A 20,815-nucleotide genomic window follows, 5' to 3' on the forward strand; every position below is an offset into this window, starting at 1 on the left:
TTAGTCCACAAGGACCTCCATCAATAATAGTCTTAGATGCTTACAGGATCACATAATAGAAATGGTAAAAAAATAATTATAACATGAAGAGAGATTTGCAGACATTTAATCATTATTTTTCAGCGTGTGACTGACCATTGCAAGTTTTGGATATTACTTAGTAAACTTAAAAAGCAATACAGCCCTGGCCGGTTTGGCTCAGCAGTTAGAGCGACGGCCTACAGACCAGACAGTCCCAGGTTCAGCTCCTGCTAAGGGCACATACCTCGGCTGCAGTTTGTTCCCAACCCTGGTTGAGGTCATGTGGGTGGCAGCCACTCAATGTGTCTCTGTCACACTGATGTTTCTCTCTTTCTTCCCTCCTTTCTCCCTCCCGCTCTATCTGAAGATAAATGCAAAAAAAAAGTCCTCGGGTGAAGGGGAAATAAGCGATACAGTAAGTGTCTACATTAGAACATCAAAGACAAATTAAAATACCAACAATTCTAACATAACTTTTGTAACTTCAAGAATAGAAAAAGAAAAAAAAAAAATCCAGTGATAGCACAACACAAAGTTCCATAAGTGCTTGTATCTTGGATAATTTGAGCATCAAAACAAGTAGGGGCAGTAATGAATTTACCCTATGAATAAATGGGACTCCATAAATCCATGCTGACAATAGAAAGATAGATGGATGAATGGGTAGATGGATGGATATAGTAAAGGAGAGAAAGAGGGAGGGAGGGAGAGGTAAAGGGAGGTCATTATTTATTAGTACATTAAATGGCAATTAATAAATATGGAGTAGTGGCAAAGCTGAGATGTCACCATTTTACAACCATCATAGTAAAGATCAGTTCAGACAGGATTTTCAATGAATGCTGAGTCTATGGGGGGTGAAAGAGAGGGGCAAAGGATATTTATGCGGTCTTAAGGTATCTCCTCAAAGACTGCTGATTTTTTACAAGGGAAAAAATGGGAACTGAACAGGGAAAAAACCAGATAGTACTTTGACTGGGTGAGCAAAACAAACATCAGCGCTGAGGGGCAGACAGCCACCCGGTGCCTCCAGATGTGGCACACAGAGGAGGACACAGTTACTTGTGTAGGACATGACCAGGTCTAATTTTGAGGAAACATTAAATGAACCCACACTAAAGAACCACATAAAAGAACTGGCCTATATTCTTAAAAAATGTCAATGTCATAAAAGATGGCTAAAAGCTGAGGAAGTGTTCCAGGTAAAAGAGACTAAGTCACAACAACTGCATGCAGTTCGAGATCCTGCCCTGGGGAAAAACAAAATGCTGTCAGGGTAGTTACTATTGGGACAAATGACAAAACTGGAATAGACAGTGTCATTTATATCAAATATCTTATCAATGTTGAATTTCCTGCATATGGTAACTATGGTGACATAAACTAATATCCTTATTTTTAGAAAACACATACTGAAGTAAAAGAGCATGGTCTTTGTAACCTATTCTCAAATGGTTCTGAAAAAATTAAAATTGTGTATCTGTGACTGTGGTGTTCACAAACACACAAAGGAAGAATGAAATAATTGTGGAAAACTGGTAAAACTTCATGCATGAGGGTAAAGTTCACATGGTTGTTCTTTATAGTATTCTTGAAACCTTCTTTAAGTTTTAAAATACTTCAAAATAATGTTACAAAAACTTTCAAAGAAAAAAATGTGTATCCCAATGATGTGCTCTGGGCTACTGTGTTAGAGGGTCAAAACTTGGTTCCAACAATAATTAAGACATTCATGTTGAAAGAGCACCTGAAGGGCCTGAATAAAACTGTACGATGTAATGTGAGGGTACAAAAATGCAATACTGATTTTATATATGTAAGTAAACAATATTAATAAATTATTATAAGTAGACATTGAACTATATTTTTACAGTCCTAAGAATTTATATTTTCAAGTATACCTTAAACATTTGAGGGTGGATCTTCTCACTGGGCAAAGAAGGCATCACCTTTTATCAGGTATATATGAAACACAGAACGAAAAGTAGCTTATTTCCTATAAATATCAACAAGCTCATCCCTGTAAGAACAGGGACACAAAACTCTCATCACAACCAATGCTCCAAACTCAAAACCCACTATTGTCCCCATTATCACCAGGGAACATATTTAAGCCCACAAAAATGTTGAGTAATCAGTAAATAGAATAATCACTGAAATCAAGTATTCTACTTCTGCTCCATCCGGATGCTTCCAGGAGTGAAGACATTTGTCTAATCCAAAATCAACAAAAGACATAAAAGCACAAAACCAGGCAAAACTCTGGGAGAAGTAATGTGTCCAGCCAAGAAAGTAGGAAGGAGCAGGAGACAAGGAGAACAGCATCCGTTAAAGAAAAAAATGTTCTTTCTTTTCTCCCTTTGCACTGCATATGAATTAAGCCTGGAAATGATGCCCTAATAACATAGCCTCATCAATATAAAGCCTCTCCCCAGGCCTAGTCCACGAGTTTGAGAGCTGTCACTGAAAACTCCGTGGCACCAGTGCCTCGCATTTCTTTCCTTCACATCACAACAGCAAAGCAATCTTCTTTCTGGCTCTGGGAATGAGCTTTCATTTCTACTTTTCATAAAATCTAAGTTTTGGGATAACAGGAGTTGAGGAGAAGAGGGAAAGAACCATAATTGCTCGGGCCTTGCTAAACAAGTCTCAGACAAAAACAAAATCACTAAATATTAAGTCCACTAAAGGATATGACTGCTGACAATTAGGCCTACCAGGCAAGATCTTTCCAAGGCTTCTATGTCAAGGGTATGGTATTTAAAACTGAACTAAGGGGACAGGAACTTCAAGAGTTGAGTGACATGAGGGATTAAAAAACAACCCTAGAGCCTCAATGTGTTCCAGATTCCCAAGGGAATTCCCAGTTACAGAGAAAATAGCACACCCCTTGGAGGTAGACAAGACTTGTGGACACCACCTTTCTCTGAGGAAACTGAACTATACAATTACTCTCATTCACCCAAACCTGTATTTACGAAACGCGACTCTTGGCCAGGTACCACTGGACACACCCTTCACCTTCTGGGCAAAAGGCAGGAGTTCACCTCCAGCTGTTGGTCCTCACAAGCACTCACGTTTCTCCTGAACGTAGAGGTACCCTTCCATGGTGTAGGGGCTTATGGTCTTGTGCTCAAGGGGATTCTCTTTCATCTTTTTCATCAGTGATTCCACTTCTGACCTGGTGCCTTCAAAGCGATTTCTTGTCTAGGACGAAAGGAATTATATTCAAATCAAAGAAATAAGACCCTATTCCCACCTCTATCAATTCGAATATCAATGAATAGACTCCTTAGATCGAAAACCAGATAACTTAATTCTAAGTCAGCCATCTAAGACAGGCAAATATCAAGAAGTATACTTTGGCCTTGAAGTCCTATATCAGATTATCTCTCAAACTCTAGGGACCATCAAAATCACCTAAGGAACTTGGAAAAAGTGAAAATGCTCAGGCCTCACCCCTAAAAATGAAATGAGTTCCTCTGGACTCAGAAAGGTGTATTTGAAAGGAGCATCCAAGGTGATTCTGGTCCACAGGAGGGCATATCCCAGATCCCCTCAAGGCTAAGAGGCTCACTGCTCTAGCTGCAGGCAATGTTGCCGGCTGATGTCTCAAATGGTTCCCTCCTTCAAAGGGAGCTGCTTCACTGAGGGTTATTCCCTTCCCCAGGGCAGCCTGTACCTACCCAATGACTAGTCTAGGGACAAAAGGGGAAGAGGTCAAACACCTGGTCCCCTAGCTTCTACTCTGGCCACTCTGATGGCCATCCCAACTCCAGAGCACTCAGGCATTGACTGAGGCCTCTGCCACAACTGCATCAAAATCAACTTCTCCTGCAGGGGCCTCACTCTCACAAGTATTTCTGCCAACCCTGCTCTCGGTGAACCTACCACATGTAAATCTTCACTTTAGTTGTGCAGGGGCCTCACTCTCACAAGTATTTCTGCCAACCCTGCTCTCGGTGAACCTACCACATGTAAATCTTCACTTTAGTTGGACCTCTGAGGAAGCCGGCCAAGAGAAAGCCATGCTTTGTGAAAACTTTTCCCAGACTCTGCAACTTCCTGTTCTCTCAGAAGACAGGGAACCATGTCAGAGTGAGCTGCAGGCTTCTAAAAGCCATGCAATACAATTCGATGGATGAATTTGGTTTCTTTTCTCCATAGGATCTTCTAGAGACAAAGACAACATGCAGACTAACATGGCCCAGACATAATGAAGAAAGGAGTTCGAGCCCCAGTAACTGCTAACTAAAGAGCCCTAGGCAGGATTCTGAGCACCAAGAGGTCCTGCTGTTTAAAATCTGGGAAAGGAGCCCGGCCAGTGTGGCTCAGTGGTTGAGCACTGACCCATGCACCAAGAAGTCGCCAGTTCGATTCCTGGTCAGGGCACATGCCCACGTTGTGGGCTAAATACCCAATGGGGGGCATGCAGGAGGTGTTCAGTCGATGATCTCTCTCATCGATGTTTCTGTCTCTCTCTCTCTCTCTCCCTTCCCCTCTCTCTAAAATCAATAAAGAAAAAAATTTTTTTTAAATAAATAAAAAATAAAATAAAATCTGGGAAAGGAGTCCGGCCAATGTGGCTCAGTTACTTGAGTATCATCCCATGTACCAAGAGGTCACATGTTCAATTCCTGGTAAGGGTACACGCCCGGGTTCCAGGTTCAACCCCAGTAGGGGGCACGTAGGAGGCAGCCAATCAATGTTTCTCTCTCATGGATGTTTCTCTCTCTCTTCCTCTCCCTTCCTCTCTATCTAAAAATACTTTAAAATTTTGGGGGGAAAGGAGATTGGGAGTAAACCACACTGACTTGGATTTCCTCTCAGTCTTCCTAAGAGTTGAACAAGAGGACATCCTTTGAGCTGGAGGCCAGTGGTGTGCCCCACCCCCACTCCCTGAACACTCTCTCTCTCCAAGGTCTTATGTGGCCAGGCAGCTAGATGCACAGAATGGGGGCAGGGCAGGGCAGGGCAGGGCAGGACTAGGCTGGGCTGGGACCTCCACTGCCAAAGGAAATCCTGACTCTGGTGGCTATGGATTTAAAACATAATTAGCAACAGCACTTCCGAAAAAATAAATAGTGCTTTGAAATAATGGAGAGGAGGTTGATGTTTTAATCCGGGGCCACGAAGACCCTAGAAATGCTGCCCCCAGCTGCCCTCTGAACCAAGCAAGACCCATCCTCCTTACCTGCATTCCAACCCAGATAAGTACTCGCTGTGCAACCAGACCCATAATTTGTTTTTTCCTTTCCTTAACCAGGGGGAGGAAGTCTGTCCCTTTGCCCACTCACATTCTGTATGCTTATGGTCAGCTGCATCTTGAAGTCGCTGAAATCCTTGGCCAGTTCATAACCGTGATGATAGAATGTGAAGAGTCCTTGCAAGAATGCCAGTAGCTGCAATGGGGCAGAAAGGTGGAGTTCACGTAAGTACGCCAAAGAGGTATTACATAGTTGTACCTGAGTTCCCAACTCTGGATGAAAACTGGAATAATGTTGTGGTAATGGCTATCAGTTACTGAGCACTATTTATATGCCAGGTACTATAGCTTTACATGCACTGAGTACTCACAACAACCTAGTAGGTAAGTACTACTGTTATCTTCATTTTAATAATGAGGAAGTATAGATTCAGAGAGGTCAAGATACCTGCCCCAAAACACAAAGTAAGTGGCAGCCAGGATTTGAAACCAGATCTCCTGGACACCAACACCCAAGCTCTTACCCTGTGAACCTCATCACCTCCTAAGAAAATCATTTTGTCAGAAATTGAAGATCAGAGTTCCAAATTAGTCTTCTTCAAAGATATTTATATCAGATTATTCTGCAGAAGAGTGTGGTTATACTGATAACCAACAAGAAAGGGAGAAAAGGAAGCTGGTATGTTCTGAGCCTGAAGTCTAACAGGCAAAGTCAAACCAAAAAAATCACCTAGGTCAGACTTCAGCTCAAGTGTTTCTCAGCTTTCCCTAAAACTGCTCAAAAGTAAATACTCCTTTATCAAAATACTCCCATGTTCCGACATTTTCAGGTATTCTGGTTTCCTAAATTATTTAAATTGCCTCGGGCTAAAGGTAAACCTATTCATTGTTTAGTCTTGTCTTTAGTGAAGAATGAAAACATCTGTTCACCAAAATTCTTACAACACACCTTCATATACTTAAAAACTATGGATGTCCCTGCCCTGAACCCCTGCCAGCTTTCCCTTCTCCAAGCAAAATAAATGTTTCTGCAGTTTTTCCTCTCAGAGCCTATATGTAAGTCTCACTGTTGTTAGGCTGCCCTGACCCCTCCCCAAGTCCTACACATCTTCCTCAGTTCCAAATCTCAACCTGAAAAAGGGTTATAATCAAAGCTTGAACAAGATTTAGAAGAAACAGAACTTCACTTCTATCATAGGCTCAGTTCTACTGCATTTAGGGACCGTTCCCGTTCTAATGCGAATGTCAATGCCGACGCACATGTTACTGAGTGGTCCACTCTGACCTCCCTGACCTGCCTCTACCACATGTTGTTACATGAGACACAGTTGCTTTACTTTATGTTGTGTTTAGTTTTTTATTCCCTAAATGGTCTCACCTGTTTCAGTTAAGTCTCCTTTTCTGAGAGGCAGCCCTAAAAATGTGGGTAAGGAAACTCATTCCACCCCCCCATACTCTCCCACCTTGCTTGTGACAGAAATGTGAAGTACCAAGGTATGTGCTATACTATCTGAGATCAGAGGAAAGAACCGTCTTTGCGCTAAGCCATGGGCCCAGTCCAGTTTATCAAAGAGCTCTACTCTGGAAAGTCAGGCAAAATCTAGCTTACAACAATGTGACACTTTGACTTCCCACTGCCACTGTCCCTGATCATCTATCCTCTTAGATCCTCATGGGAGGTGGGGCAGCAGGCATTGTTGGGTCCTCTGGCTATTAAAAAATGTCTAGTGGCACCACAGATAGATCCCTAACCTAAATCAGTGAATGGGCGGTAAGACACATAGAGTCACCAAAAACTAATGAATGACAAACTCTGCTTCAAAGCCTTTGGACTTACCCTATTGAGAATAATTTTTTAAGAAGGCCCACACTTTTCCATCTAGATGGCTCCAGTAATATACAGGAAGGGACTCATATGCTGAACCTCAGGTCAATATTCACAATGAAAACTGTTATAGCTCTTCCCTCCCTGCAGTCCTTGAAAGCTATGTTCCACAATTTCCAAGGCACTGAGCTATCCTCTACTGGAGAATAAAGCAAAAGATAAGCAGCTAATTCTAAGGTCATTCCACCTATTAACTCTGATTTATCTTTCCCTTAAAGGCAACAAAGCCTCTCTTGCTTGGGGCAATTAAACATCTCAAACAGCTCACTAAGGTGCCACCTAGGCACACACACAGTGCTCCAAAGGCACAGTTACTAAAATTTATTTTGGTTTTCACTTCCTTTGGTATCATGTCTGATTATCCATTTTTCTATGGAAAATGATTCCTTAGACTTTGCTATCTTTGGCCCACTTTCCCTTCTTTCTCCTCTTGTGGCATATTTTCTCTCCACTCCAACATGCTGACATACCCCTTCCCACAAACTGTGTGAACCTTTGAACCTATTACCAGGAGGAAATGAAAATCCATTCGGAGGGGCGGGGGGTAGGCCAGGCCCAGAGAAGGGCTCCAGAGATGGAAAGATCCGTCTGCCTCAAGGAAATGTTTCTACAAACGCACACAGAAAAAGAGTTTGCTGTAGCCTCACCTGGCTGTCAGATAAGAGAAGACAGCATGTCCACCCAGGCTCCTTCATGAACAGTCACAGCACAACCAAGGAAATACCAATAAAGACCTTCCCCACTGCCCTTTGCTTTCATCTCCACGGCTGTTTTCCTCAGGGAATAATTGTAAAAAATATCTATTCCTATTTTCAAACTGACAACACAGATCTGATTTTTTTTCTTTAAGCAAAAATGTAACTCCTTCATTTAGTGCTGGCTGCACCATTCTGAACTACCTAATACATTTCCGTTGTTTACATTTATAAGACTGTATGGGTTAAATTGTGTCCCCGCCCCTTACTCTCCCCCACTCCCTACCCCCTGACCAAAAGATATATTTAAGTCCTAACCCCCAATACCTCAAAATGTGATTCTATTTAGAAATAAGCTCTTTACAGAGGTAATCAAATTAAATGAAGCCATCAGGCCTTAATCTAAAATGACTGGTATCCCTACAAAAAGGGGAAATGTGGACACAGAGAAACACACAGAGGGAAGACAGCCATGTGAAGACAAGGGATAGGACAGATGCATCTACAATGCGAGGAATGCCTAACACTGCCAGCAAACTGCCAAAAGCTGGGAAGAGATTTGAAGGATAATTTCCCTACAGGTTTCAGAGGGAGCTTGCCCTACTGACACCTTGATCTTAGACTTCTTGCCTCTGGAACTATAAGGCAATAAATTTCTGTTGTGTTAAGACACCTGGTTGTGGTACCTGGCTACAGCAGCCCCAGCAAACTGTAGCTTCCAAGAAGCATTCATTCATACAACCAAAAGGACAGACAGTAGAGTGATGGCAGGCTGGGCTGGGTAAGCCACGTGACTGCCTTCAGCCATCTTTTACGGGAGAATAGCAACGCTACCTACTACTGCACTGTGCCGTGGAAAGACCGAGACCATCTATGAAATGGGCTTAACACAGGAGTGCCGGTGGGGGGCAAGAGAGAGATAATCAGACTGACATGTTAGAAGCTGTACTGTGGTCACAGGGTCCAGGTGAGGCTGGAGAAGGGGGAGGCCCAGGACAGGATGCAACAGACCAAAGGGGAAGAATGAAGATCTGCAATGGGCAGTAATGAGAAAGGACAGGGAGGCACGGCACCAAGAAACAGTCAGGAGGTGAAGCTCAGAGGATGCAGCATCCAACAAATGTGAGGAGTTCTCTGCAGCATTAGCTGACCTTCAATTATGAAAACCTGAGGAACAGACTGAATGGGTCTTCACCTTCATGAAGTCAGTGTGTCATTATCTGCCATCCAAATCTCCAGAACATTTTGTACCTCAACAAGAAAATGAAGGCTTCCAGGACACACACACGCATGCGCCTGCACACTCACACATACAAATATGTATGTATGGTTTAGACCCCAGAAGTCTAACTTTTCTTCCTTGGAACACTAAAATTGTGTTTCTTTTTCTGAAGGTCAATAACATCCTGGTACGTGAAGTTACTTTCTAAGAAACAAATGAACATAGTCAACAGGCATGGGGGCTCATTGAATGGCTAGAAGGTTCCTTTGACTGCAACCAACTCAAACTATGTGACCTTGGAAAAATAAATAAATGTGCTTCCATTTCTTCATCTGAAAATATATGTAAAAACAGTACCTACCCTCCCAGATATTATAAGGGTTGGATGACCTAATGTAGGGGAAGCACTTGATCCCAGCACAGCACATGACAGTTTTAACCGAGAATCGATTGTTACCTCACGTTCTTTTGTATAATGTAGGCCTGTAGCTCAGACTTTAATATACAGCAGAATCACCTGAAGGACTTGCTAAAACGCAGATTGCTGGGCCCCACCCCTAAATTTTGGGCCTGGGGAAGAGCCCAAGAATTTATATTTCTAAGACTTTGAGAACCATTGATGTAGCCAGTGGCATTTTTGTTCTATAAATCTCTTCTCCCTCTTCTCCACGGTTCCTGAAGCCACTGACCTGCCTGGAAGCTGGTGTGTGCACAAACAAGAACTCTGTAGAAAGTGGAGGTTAAACATTTGAATCCCACATCCAGCCTCTCAATGGACCCGTTTAACTTTGGGCAAGTCTCTTCTTCCTAACATGAGATCAAAACTTTTTTTCATTAGGTTTCCCTGTGGCTCACATTGTGACTTGAGAAACACCTGCAAACCACCACGGTTTTCTAAGGACTCCAGAGAGCCCTTAACAGATGCTATACTGCCTCTCAGAAAGCTGAAGACACAGGCATACTATAATAGAATTCTAGGACACAGAAGGATAAACCCTTGTAGATTTCGGGGGTGGGGGGCATTCCACACAAACAAGAAAAGGAGAAGGAGGAGGAAAACCCACCTAAATCAGCAGATTCATCCAGCTGAGCCCATCCTAGATTGGCTGAACCCCACAGAGGTATAAAAAAATAAATGCCTATTGTATGAGGTTTTCATAATTATTTGTCACCCAGCGAAAGCTAAAAAAAAAATGATACAATATCTGATTCACTAGGAATACCTACTGAGAGATCAAAGTGGACAAAAAAGTTCAGCTCAAAAATGTAGGATGGGCCAATTAAAATGCAATTCGCCCAAATTACGCAACTACAGAGTAATATCAATCAGCATGTTATATATAACAGAAGAATAATTAGAATCCCACTGTGGTTTGGTTTTTTTTTCCACTAAAGATACTAGTGAAAGCAAGTAAAAATGCCAAAGGCTAATTCTGTGACAGCATTTTAATTCCTGTCCTCGCTGACTGAAAGGCTTCAACACCTCTATGCCCTAAGGAGGGAAACCGACAAGACAAGCTTGCTGTCTCCAACAGATGGCCTCTCCCACCTTGTGTCTGCTATCTGATGGCTTCTTCCACCTGCAATCCCTGCTGTGTCAGAGATCAGAGCTAGATAGGAAGTTTCCAATATTCAGATAGGAAGACTGAAGTAACTAAGGACTTTAACAAATTTACCAGTGAAGGTGGCTGCAAGTGGAATTCCAAGATCACAGTCCCAGCATAGTAAAAGATTAATTTCATCTTTATATGGCAGGTGGCATCAGTACGCATTAAATTCCAGAGCCAACCGGAATCTTGATAAAACTATTAGCAAGTCTACATGCCTAAAAAGCACCCCAAAAGTTTATAAATTAGATGTGCAGCACAAAACATTCTTTATTAAAAAGAGTAGTTGTTTTCTTTCAGTTTCTTATAGTTTAATTCTTATTTGTTTAAGAGAATCACTCTTTCTTAACTCTAGGTAGAGAAGAATCTTATTTGTACAGAGATCTCAAGCTTGGGTCTAAATCAGAAGCTTCATTTTGACTGAAAAATGAAAGGTCTGCAAGAGTTTGAAATTGAGACCCTTGTGATCTTTTGGTGTTTCCACGAAGTCTTCTGAACAGTGCGGCAGCTGGGTGGGGCAGCACCATGACCACATGAAACCAAAAGCAGGAAGTGGCCCAAACCAAAGCCAGACTTGCTCCCACACTATAACCTTTTCTGGGACACTGCCAAAATCCCAATCCCATCATGGTCCACCCAGCAGACTCTCCATGCTGCTTGGTTATAACAAACCTAAAGTGAAAAATCGCTTTACAATGCATCTTTTAATGCATGAATGGGATGAAGAGGGGCTTTGAACTCAGGAGGCAAAAAGAGAAAGATATGTACATTCTCCTATTTCCTGGTTTACTACTACATTTGGATTACCTGAAGGGGAGAGTGGGGAGGGAGGAGGAAAGTTAAGGTGCAATCACTATAGATTGACAAGATGAAAACTCCCCCCTCCCTCATTTTCACTAATTCCACCTGCGAACCAGATAGGACCACGCAGGGTGCTAGAGGAAGCCATGACTGCCGAAATCACTGCCTCCCTGTCTGGGTTTGTACAGGGACGACCACGGGGAAACCCCAGGGTGGCCAGATTGAGAAAGCACTGTCCTTTACCAGAAGGCACAGCACCAGGTGGGTCAACTTCTTCATCAATAGCTTAGATCATTCTGTCATCTAAGTAGCTGGAGTAAGGGGTCGGGACTAAAGTGTGGAAATACCATTAACACAGAGCATCTACTTACAGGCTCCACAAACTCAAACATCTTTCTCTCTTGGACTTCCTGCACCTTGAAGACATACTCCAGGGATACTTCATAGAAATGCTGCCGGACCAGGTCCACTTGGCTGTCTGCCTGCAAATAACACAAAATTTCAGAGAAAAATCAAGTCACTACCCAAGGAGAGCATTCAGCAAGCAGGCTAGAAAAATCTCTGAAGATGTTTTTAAAAACAAATCAAACAGTCCTGGCTGGTTTGGCTCAGTGGTTAGAGAGTCGGCCCTTGGACCAAAGGGTGGAGGGCTTGATTCTCAGTCAAGGGCAGGTACCTGGGCTGCAAGTTCCATCTCTGGCCCCAGACAGGGTACACATGGGAGGCAACCAATTGATGTCTCTCTCTCACACGGATGTTTCCTTCTCTCTCTCTCTCTCCCTCCCTTCCACACTATCTGAAAATCAATGGAAAAATATCTTCGGGTTAAGAGTAACAAAAATTAATCAATTAATTAAAATTAAAAAAACAAATGAAACAGAAATATGAATAGTGGTAATGGTTAGCCGAGCACTTAACTCTGTGCCAGGCACTTAATCCATAGCTATACATATGTTACCTTGTTCAAACCTCATTAATTCTAGTCATTTAATACTCATTAAGTTCCTAAAAAGAAGATATTGTATTTACCTCTAATTTACTGGAGGAAAATTAAGCCTGCTCACATTAAGGACCCGGAGGCAGCTGGTACAGGGCAGAGCTGGGACTTCTGTCTTGATTGATCTGCCTCCAAGACTCTTGATGGTCTTTAAATCACTAGGTAGTACAGCTTCCCACACTAACTCCCCTGACCACCCACAGCCTTCAGACGTCCTCCCTGCTTGGGCTTGCTAACTAGGACTGTAACTGGAAAAAGGGTCATTCTGACAACTGACGAAGTGCCTCCTGCAGTCAGGCAGGATGAAGGAGCCAGGAGGAAAGTCCTCTGAGAAAAGCAGCAGAGCCCAGCATCAGTGCGCAAGCTGGCAGAGCACATGCCTGGGTTGGAGCTGCAGTTCTATGCTTTTCTAGCTGGTGAGACTGGCTCAAGTCTCTTATCCTCTCTGGGCCTTGTTCTCATACCTGGAAAATGGAGATGATAGTATCTGCCCTTGCTCTGAGAAAATGAGCTAGAGGATGCAAACAATTTGAAAACCAGGAAGTGTTCTGTACACCTCGGTTGTTGTTATCACCAGAGACATCAGTAGATGGGCTTCCATCCCTGCTCCCACCCTCAGCCAGCCACATCATCTCCAGGCAGATACACTCCTCTTGTAACTGGTCTCCCTGTTTCATTCTCTCTCTCTCCTTTTCCAGTCCAGTCTCCACTCACAGCCAGAATACCTTTCCTAAAACCTAAATCAGATGTTCTCACAGCCCCTTCAATGCCTTCCCCTGGCCTCTACCATAGCCTGCAAGACCCGGTGTGGACCTGCCCAGAAATCCTGCCTCCCCTCCTTCTACCCCGACCCACTCTCACTGTGCTCCAGCCACTCTGGGCTCCTTGCTTCCTCCAACACTCCAAATCTCCTTCTTCCATGCAACTTTTGCACTCGGTGTGCCTCTGCACCTCCTCCCCCCTAGATAAATATCTAATTATTTTATTTTTTTATCCTCACCTGAGGACATTTTTCCATATTTTGTTCAGATAGAGTGGGAGGAGAGAAAGAAAGAGAAACATCGACGTGAAAGGGACACATCAAGTGGTTACCACCCGCACGACCCAACCAGGGCCGGAGACAAACTGCAACCGAGATACATGCCCTTAGCAGGAACCGAACCCGGGTCTCTCTGGACCGCAGGTTGACACTCTAACTGCTGAGACAAACCAGCCAGGGCTCCAATTATTTTTAACTTCAGCACACAATAAGAAATACCTTTTGCATTAAGACCTAATAAACATACATTTATATTAAGTACAACACACTTCCATATTTTTCATTCTGTCCCAACCTACTCTACTCTGTTTCATGACCCAGTCATTCAGATTATATGACACTGCCCCAGCTTCTCACTTAGTTCAGGCCTTCCTTCTCATCCTTCTGGTCTCCATTCAAATGTTACCCCTTCAGAGCAGCCTTCGTTGACCACATTATTTTAGATAGATTACCTCGGGGAGTTTCCATCTTCTCTCCCAGTTTATTTCCTTATCACTATGTAACATTCTTATTTATTTCTCTCGTTTCTTGTGTACTGATTACTAAAATATAAAGTCACTACAAGCAAAGAACTTGTCTCATTTTTCTACTTTTTTATCCCAGGTCCCTGAAGGGGTGCCTGCCCATAGTAAGCAAACAAAAGATACCTGAGGAATGAATGGATTGATCTTTATGTGACTATCAGGACCCAGCACTCAGAAAAAACATGTAAATGAATGAGATTCCAAAGGAAAAGGAAGAAGAAACCTCAAATGGAATGGTATATGTCTCCTGCCAATGCTCCTAATCATCTAGGCATAGAATTCACCACATCCTTAGCTCCTCCTGCAATGGAATCGTAAGCCAGGATTCCAACCCACCCAGCAGGCCACTCAAGACAGTTTCCTTGCCTGTTATTTGAGAAACTAAACCTACCAGTTTGTCTGAGACCCACCAACAATTCTGAGCTTTTTGGAAAAGAGACATTCCTCTAGACTGTAAGTTCCATGAAGGCAGTTCATTCATTTCACCCCCGACAATATACCCAATGCCTGAACAGACTTTTTCACAAAAATGTACAATGAGTATTTGTTGAACAAATGAATACTGTCTTGAAGCAAGCTTCTGAGCCACTGAATACACAGACTTTTTAAAAAGTAATCCACTAGATGGCAGTGTCATTCCACATGGCTGCCCTATAATTTCACCCACCAGGGTTCTAGGGATGGACTGGGATTTATAAGTACTGGGTTCAGAGCCCTGCAATCAGGGAACAATTCTGGATGATCAAAGGAAGTAGATTTCATTAAATGCGTACTAGATGTTTTTTGTGTTTTCTTTTATTCCTCACCAAGGATACTTTTTCCATTTATCATCAGATAGAGTGGGAGGGAGGGAGGGAGGGAGAGAGAGAAACATGGATGTGATAGAGCCACATCGACTAGCTGCCTCCTGCACAACCCGACCAGGGCCAGGGATGAACTACAACGGAGGTTATGTGCCCTTGACTGGAATCGAACCCATAACTCATTGGTCCGCAGGCCAACACTCTAACCACTCAGCCAAACTGGCCAGGGTGTACTAGGTGTTTAATAATGATCCTAAAAGGTGATTTTTTTTTTTTTTTTTAAATGGGAGACCTTGAGCAAATTACTTGACCCCCACAAGAAACTCAGTTCCTTCAAAGGTAATTTCAGGAGGTTCAACCAGATGATCACCAAGGTCCCTCCTTCTGGCCAGTTCTAATTGCTTGACACATGTTGAATAACTGGCAGGCAGGCAGCAGAGCTCCATGCCTGCCTCCAAAAATGAAGAGAGAAAAACATACTGGGTTGAGGGAAAGGGCTCCAGAGTCAGGACCAGGGTTCAAATCTTTGCTTACCAGCTATGAGCAGACTATTAAACATCTCAGAACCTCAGATTCCTTATATGTAAAATAAAGGGTGGCTGTGAAGAGTTGAGAAGATTCCATGTAAAATGCTCAACACAGTACCTCATACATAAATATGTATTCAATATTTGCAATGTGTGAGAACAGGCCAGGACTTATAAGAAAGATGGTTAGCCCACTCCTTGCCCTCAGAGTACTTAGAAGTATGAATGGGTAAAAGACAAGAACACAAAGGACTGTAACAAAAGAGCGCAATGAAAAAATATCCACGGAGATATATACTGGCAAAGTCTGTACTACAGACCGAATGCTGGTACCCCTGTGTGGGAGACTGTTTGCATGGCATCCATTTTGCAAAAATCTGCTCTGCCATCTCCTGCCCCAAGGCAGGATATCTCTGCATCTCTGCATACAATGTTTCTGCATTCCTTTAAGTAACCATTTACTCAGCCAGTTATGCTCTGTTTATCATTTGTTCCACCCGGGATATTTACGTGATATTTACCTGAAATTGCTTCGGGGTGGTTACCACAAACTTATCGCTTGGCAACAAATGTTCTTATTTTTCTGCTTCTTGCCCTATATATACTGTGGATCTACCCAGAATAAACGAGACTTGATCAGAGCCCTGTCTTGTCTCCATTTCACGCGTCTCTTGTCCCTCCTCATCCTCACTCCCCCTCTAGAGTCCTCGTTGCTCGACCTGCGGGACGTGGCGCCCAACGTGGGGCTCCAGCACGGGGGATCCAGTGAAGGACGCCGTTCGAGTGGCCGGCAGAAAGGAAAAGAAAAGAGGGAACGACGTGGGAACCTGCTGCGTCTGCACCCCTCGGGTAAGTGAATGGCGATTATGGGTCAAGCATTGAGCCAAGATAAGATGTTCGTTGAAGGACTAGGAAAGGCTATAAAGGCACGAGGAGTAAAGGTGAAAATTAAGCATTTGTGTCAGTATTTGATTATATTAAAGAAGTTTGTCCTTGGTTTGGTACAGAGGGAATTATAGATCAAAAACGGTGGAAAATAGTCGGTGATGCTCTTAGAGATTATTATAAGACTTATGGACCCGAGAAGGTCCCGGTAACTGCTTTTTCTTATTGGTATTTAATAGATGAGATTTTATCTCATAGACATTCTGATCCTCTCGTTGCCAATGTAGTAGTATATGGCGAGGGTATATTACAGAAAGAAAAAAAGTGGAATGAAAATGAAAGTAAGGAATGTGAGGACTTCATGTCATTCGATAGTGATAATGAGGAAGAAAAAACTGAGCCCACTCGGAATAAAATTATGCCTAAAAGCTCTATTTATCCCGATTTGGAGACTGTTCCTGACGGAGGGGAGGTTAATTGGGATGAATTGGCGGATGAAGTTGCCAGATATCGTAACTCTGACTGGCCGCTTGTTTCTCAATGCCCTCCACCTTACAATAATAATCCCAGTGCTCCCCCGCTGGCCTGTCCAGTCCTTGACCCTAGAAAAGAACTTAGAGATAAAATTGAACACCTCAAAGAGCAAATAAAACTGGAAAAGGAGCACCAAGATCTCATAGCCCAATTAGAAGGACTAAAAGTAGGAAAATCTAAAAAGGAGAGTGAAGTAAGATCAGAAGTCCTCGGTACTCAAAAGCCACCCATGAGGGGAGCTGTCCCAAAGATCCCTCCCCGCTTGCAACTTACACCAGAGCTAGATGATATAGAGGCTTTTCCAGTAACAGAAACAGTGGACGCGCAAGGACAGTCTTGGCGCCACCATAGTGGGTTTGATTTTAAATTAATAAAGGAGTTAAAAACCACTGTAGCACAATACGGAGCCACAGCCCCATATACTATGGCAATTTTAGAATCAGTAGCCGAGAATTGGCTTACGCCTGGGGATTGGCAGACGTTAGCCGAGCGACACTTGCTGGAGGAGACTACCTCCTGTGGAAATCAGAATATGTAGAGAACTGCAGGGACATTGCTAAACGCAATGTGCAGGCTGGTAATGGATGGAATTTCGATATGCTAATAGGAGAAGGAAATTATGCCAATAGTGATGCCCAAATGCAATATGATGCAGGTCTTTTTGCCCAAGTTCAGGCTGCAGGCACTAGGGCATGGAGGAAACTGCCCACCAAAGGTGACATGAGCTACTCCCTTACTCAGATTTTGTTCTGGATTGCCTATAAATCTTTGGGGTAGAGACCTCTTATCCCAATTAGGATTAATAATGGGAAGCCCGAATGCTGTTATTACTACCCAAATGTTGAAAACTGGATATCTACCAGGCCAAGGGCTGGGAAAAAATAATATGGGTATAACAGAACCCATAGAGCCCTCCCCAAAGACTGATAGGGCAGGATTAGGCCATTTTCCATAGGGGCCATTGACACTCCTGTGACCCATGCAGAAAAGATCACGTGGCTATCTGAGGAGCCGGTGTGGGTTGACCAATGGCCTCTAACAGCAGAAAAACTGATGGCTGCACAACAGCTGGTACAGGAGCAGCTTGATGCTGGCCACATTGTCCCTAGTAACTCCCCTTGGAATACTCCTATTTTTGTCATTAAAAAGAAATCTGGCAAATGGAGGCTATTGCAAGACTTAAGAGCTGTAAATAAGACTATGGTACTAATGGGAGCCTTACAGCCAGGACTTCCCTCACCTGTTGCCATACCTTTGGGTTTTTTCAAAGTCATTGTCGATCTAAAGAATTGTTTTTTCACGATTCCTCTGCATCCAGATGATCAGAGGCGATTTGCATTCAGCTTACCAACTATAAATTTCAAAGCGCCTATGAAAAGATTCCAATGGCGTGTTCTGCCACAGGGAATGGCTAATAGCCCTACCCTATGCCAATCCTTTGTGGCCTCAGCCTTACAATTAGTTAGAGACAATTGGCCAAATATGTACATTATACATTACATGGATGATATCCTCATAGCCGGAAAAGAAGGGAGCGAGGTTTTGAAATGCTATGAGGTGATGCGCGTTGCCTTAAGAGACAAAGGCCTGGAAATAGCCCCTGACAAGGTCCAACTCACGGACCCTTATACATATCTTGGATTTCAAATACGAGGGTCCCTAATTTTCTCTCAAAAATTAGAACTAAAATTAGACAAGCTTAAAACCCTAAATGATTTTCAAAAGTTGCTAGGGGACTAATTCCTAATGCATTATGGCAGATGGATGTTACTCACATCTCTGAATTTGGAAATCTTAAATATGTACATGTTATCATAGATACCTTTAGTGGATTCATTTATGCCTCCCTCCAAACTGGTGAAGCCACAAAACATGTAATCAGTCACATGCTAACCCTATTTACAGTTCTGGGATGCCCACAGCAATTGAAAACCGATAATGGCCCAGGCTATACAAGTTCAGCCTTCTCCCAATTTTGCAAACGCCTCAATATTCAACACATAACAGGTATACCTTACAACCCTCAGGGCCAAGGGATTGTAGAGAGAGCACATCTGTCTTTAAAGATCACCATTAATAAAATTAAAAAGGGGGAATGGTACCCCACGAGGGGGTCACCCAGAAATATTCTCTCTCATGCCTTATTTATCCTCAATTTTTTAAATTTGGACACTAATGGGCAATCTGCTGCTAATCGCTTTTGGCATACAGAAACCCAAAAACAATTTGCCTCAGTGTTGTGGAAAGATCCGCTAACCAACTCTTGGCATGGCCCAGACCCAGTCCTCATCTGGGGCCGAGGTTCTGTATGCATTTACTCTAAGAAAATGAAATCTGCCAGGTGGCTACCAGAGCGCCTGGTTAAACAGATTGATCAAGTTAAAGGAATAATAGATAACCATATAGATAACTCCAGGGACGAAAATTCGCCCTGAGAGGCTTTTCCTGTTTTTTCTTTTCAGGAATGGACCGGAAGGCTGTAATCTTACTGCTAGGGATACTACTGCATCTTTGCCTGCTTGTGGAAGGAGGTTGGGGCCTCCTCCACACCCTGACGAGCTCTGGAGGGCCTTATTTGACCCCCTATGCGACTGCCTTGCAGGAAAGCTGCTGCTTAAAAGAACTTTTCAATAACCCCCTTTGGAGCGGGCTAAATGGGGTGTATCTTCTCCCTCTGTTGGACCCCTTACTTGGCCTTTTACTGATTGTGTCACTAGGACCCTTCCTCTTCATTAAGGTGATGGCTTTCATCAAGCAGCAGATAGATGCCATTAAGATGCAATCTATACAGGTCCACCACTATCATAGACTTGAAATGGCCGACAGAGAAGCTCACTCTAGCTGTGAGTCAATAAGCTCAAAAACCTCGTCACCTTGGTGCACTGGGCTGGTTAGCCAGAGACGGGCAACTGGAACTCAAACGCGTCGCCAACCACCACCTAAGACAGGAACAAGGCCTTATGCTGCCTTGCTTTCCAATGATGGGTAAGGACAGGTTGGCACCGTGTGCAAGTTTCCTGACCTAAGACAGGCACAGTCCCCTCAAGGTATTATTTCGGCCTTAAAAAAATTTAAAAAAAGGGGGACCTGTGGGAGACTGTTTGCATGGCATCCATTTTGCAAAAATCTGCTCTGCCATCTCCTGCCCCAAGGCAGGATATCTCTGCATCTCTGCATACAATGTTTCTGCATTCCTTTAAGTAACCATTTACTCAGCCAGTTATGCTCTGTTTATCATTTGTTCCACCCGGGATATTTACGTGATATTTACCTGAAATTGCTTTGGGGTGGTTACCACAAACTTATCGCTTGGCAACAAATGTTCTTGTTTTTCTGCTTCTTGCCCTATATATACTGTGGATCTCCCCAGAATAAACGAGACTTGATCAGAGCCCTGTCTTGTCTCCATTTCTCGTGTCTCTTGTCCCTCCTCATCCTCACTCCCCCTCTAGAGTCCTTGTTGCTCGACCTGTGGGACGGGTCACCCCTGCCCAACAATTCATATGTTGAAATCTAATCCCAATGTGATGGCATCTGGAGGTGGAGCTTTGGGGGTGATTGGGTCATGAGGGTGAACATTATTGCCTTTATAAAGGAGACTTGGAGAACTCCCCTACCCCTTCTGGTCATGTGAGGACACAGCAAGAAGACAGCTATCTATGAACCAGGAAGCAGGCCTCACTAGACACCAAATCCGTCAGCACTCAATCTTAGACTCCCAACCTCCCAAACTGTAAGAAATAAATTTATGTTATTTAAAAGCCAATCCATCTGCGATATTCTGTTACAGCAGCCCAAACAGACTAAGGCAGTCTAAAACAGTACCATTTAGCCCTATATGGCTCAGTGGGTTGGGGCATCACCCTCTGCACCAGAAGGTCATGGTAGGTTTGATTTCCAGCCAGGGTTTGATCCACAGTCAGGGCGAGTATGGGAGGCAACTGATTGATATATCTCTCTCACATCAATGTTTCTCTCTCTTCCCCGACCACCAAGTCAACTTTTAAAAAATTTTCAGCCCTGGCCGGTTTGGCTCAGTGATAGAGCATTAGCCCACGAGCCAATGAGT

The 20,815-nt window shown here is 43.4% G+C and overlaps 1 protein-coding gene across 5 annotated transcripts in view; it reads right to left on the reverse strand.

The window, feature by feature from the left end:
* The window catches only part of ARHGAP26 (Rho GTPase activating protein 26), a 443,756-nt gene that overhangs the window by 299,862 nt on the left and 123,079 nt on the right, over positions 1-20,815 (reverse strand). For all 5 annotated transcript variants that reach the window (XM_036281726.1, XM_036281724.1, XM_036281725.1 and 2 more), the window contains exons 6-8: positions 11,809-11,919; positions 5,319-5,423; positions 3,099-3,228 (exon numbers count right to left, since the gene is read on the reverse strand). In XM_036281726.1, coding sequence (XP_036137619.1) covers positions 3,099-3,228; positions 5,319-5,423; positions 11,809-11,919 — 346 coding nt within the window. The remainder of the gene's footprint in view (positions 1-3,098; positions 3,229-5,318; positions 5,424-11,808; positions 11,920-20,815) is intronic.

The sequence above is a fragment of the Molossus molossus genome, unplaced genomic scaffold (assembly GCF_014108415.1).
Source record: "Molossus molossus isolate mMolMol1 unplaced genomic scaffold, mMolMol1.p scaffold_m16_p_4, whole genome shotgun sequence".
Classification (NCBI taxonomy): Eukaryota; Metazoa; Chordata; class Mammalia; order Chiroptera; family Molossidae; genus Molossus; species Molossus molossus.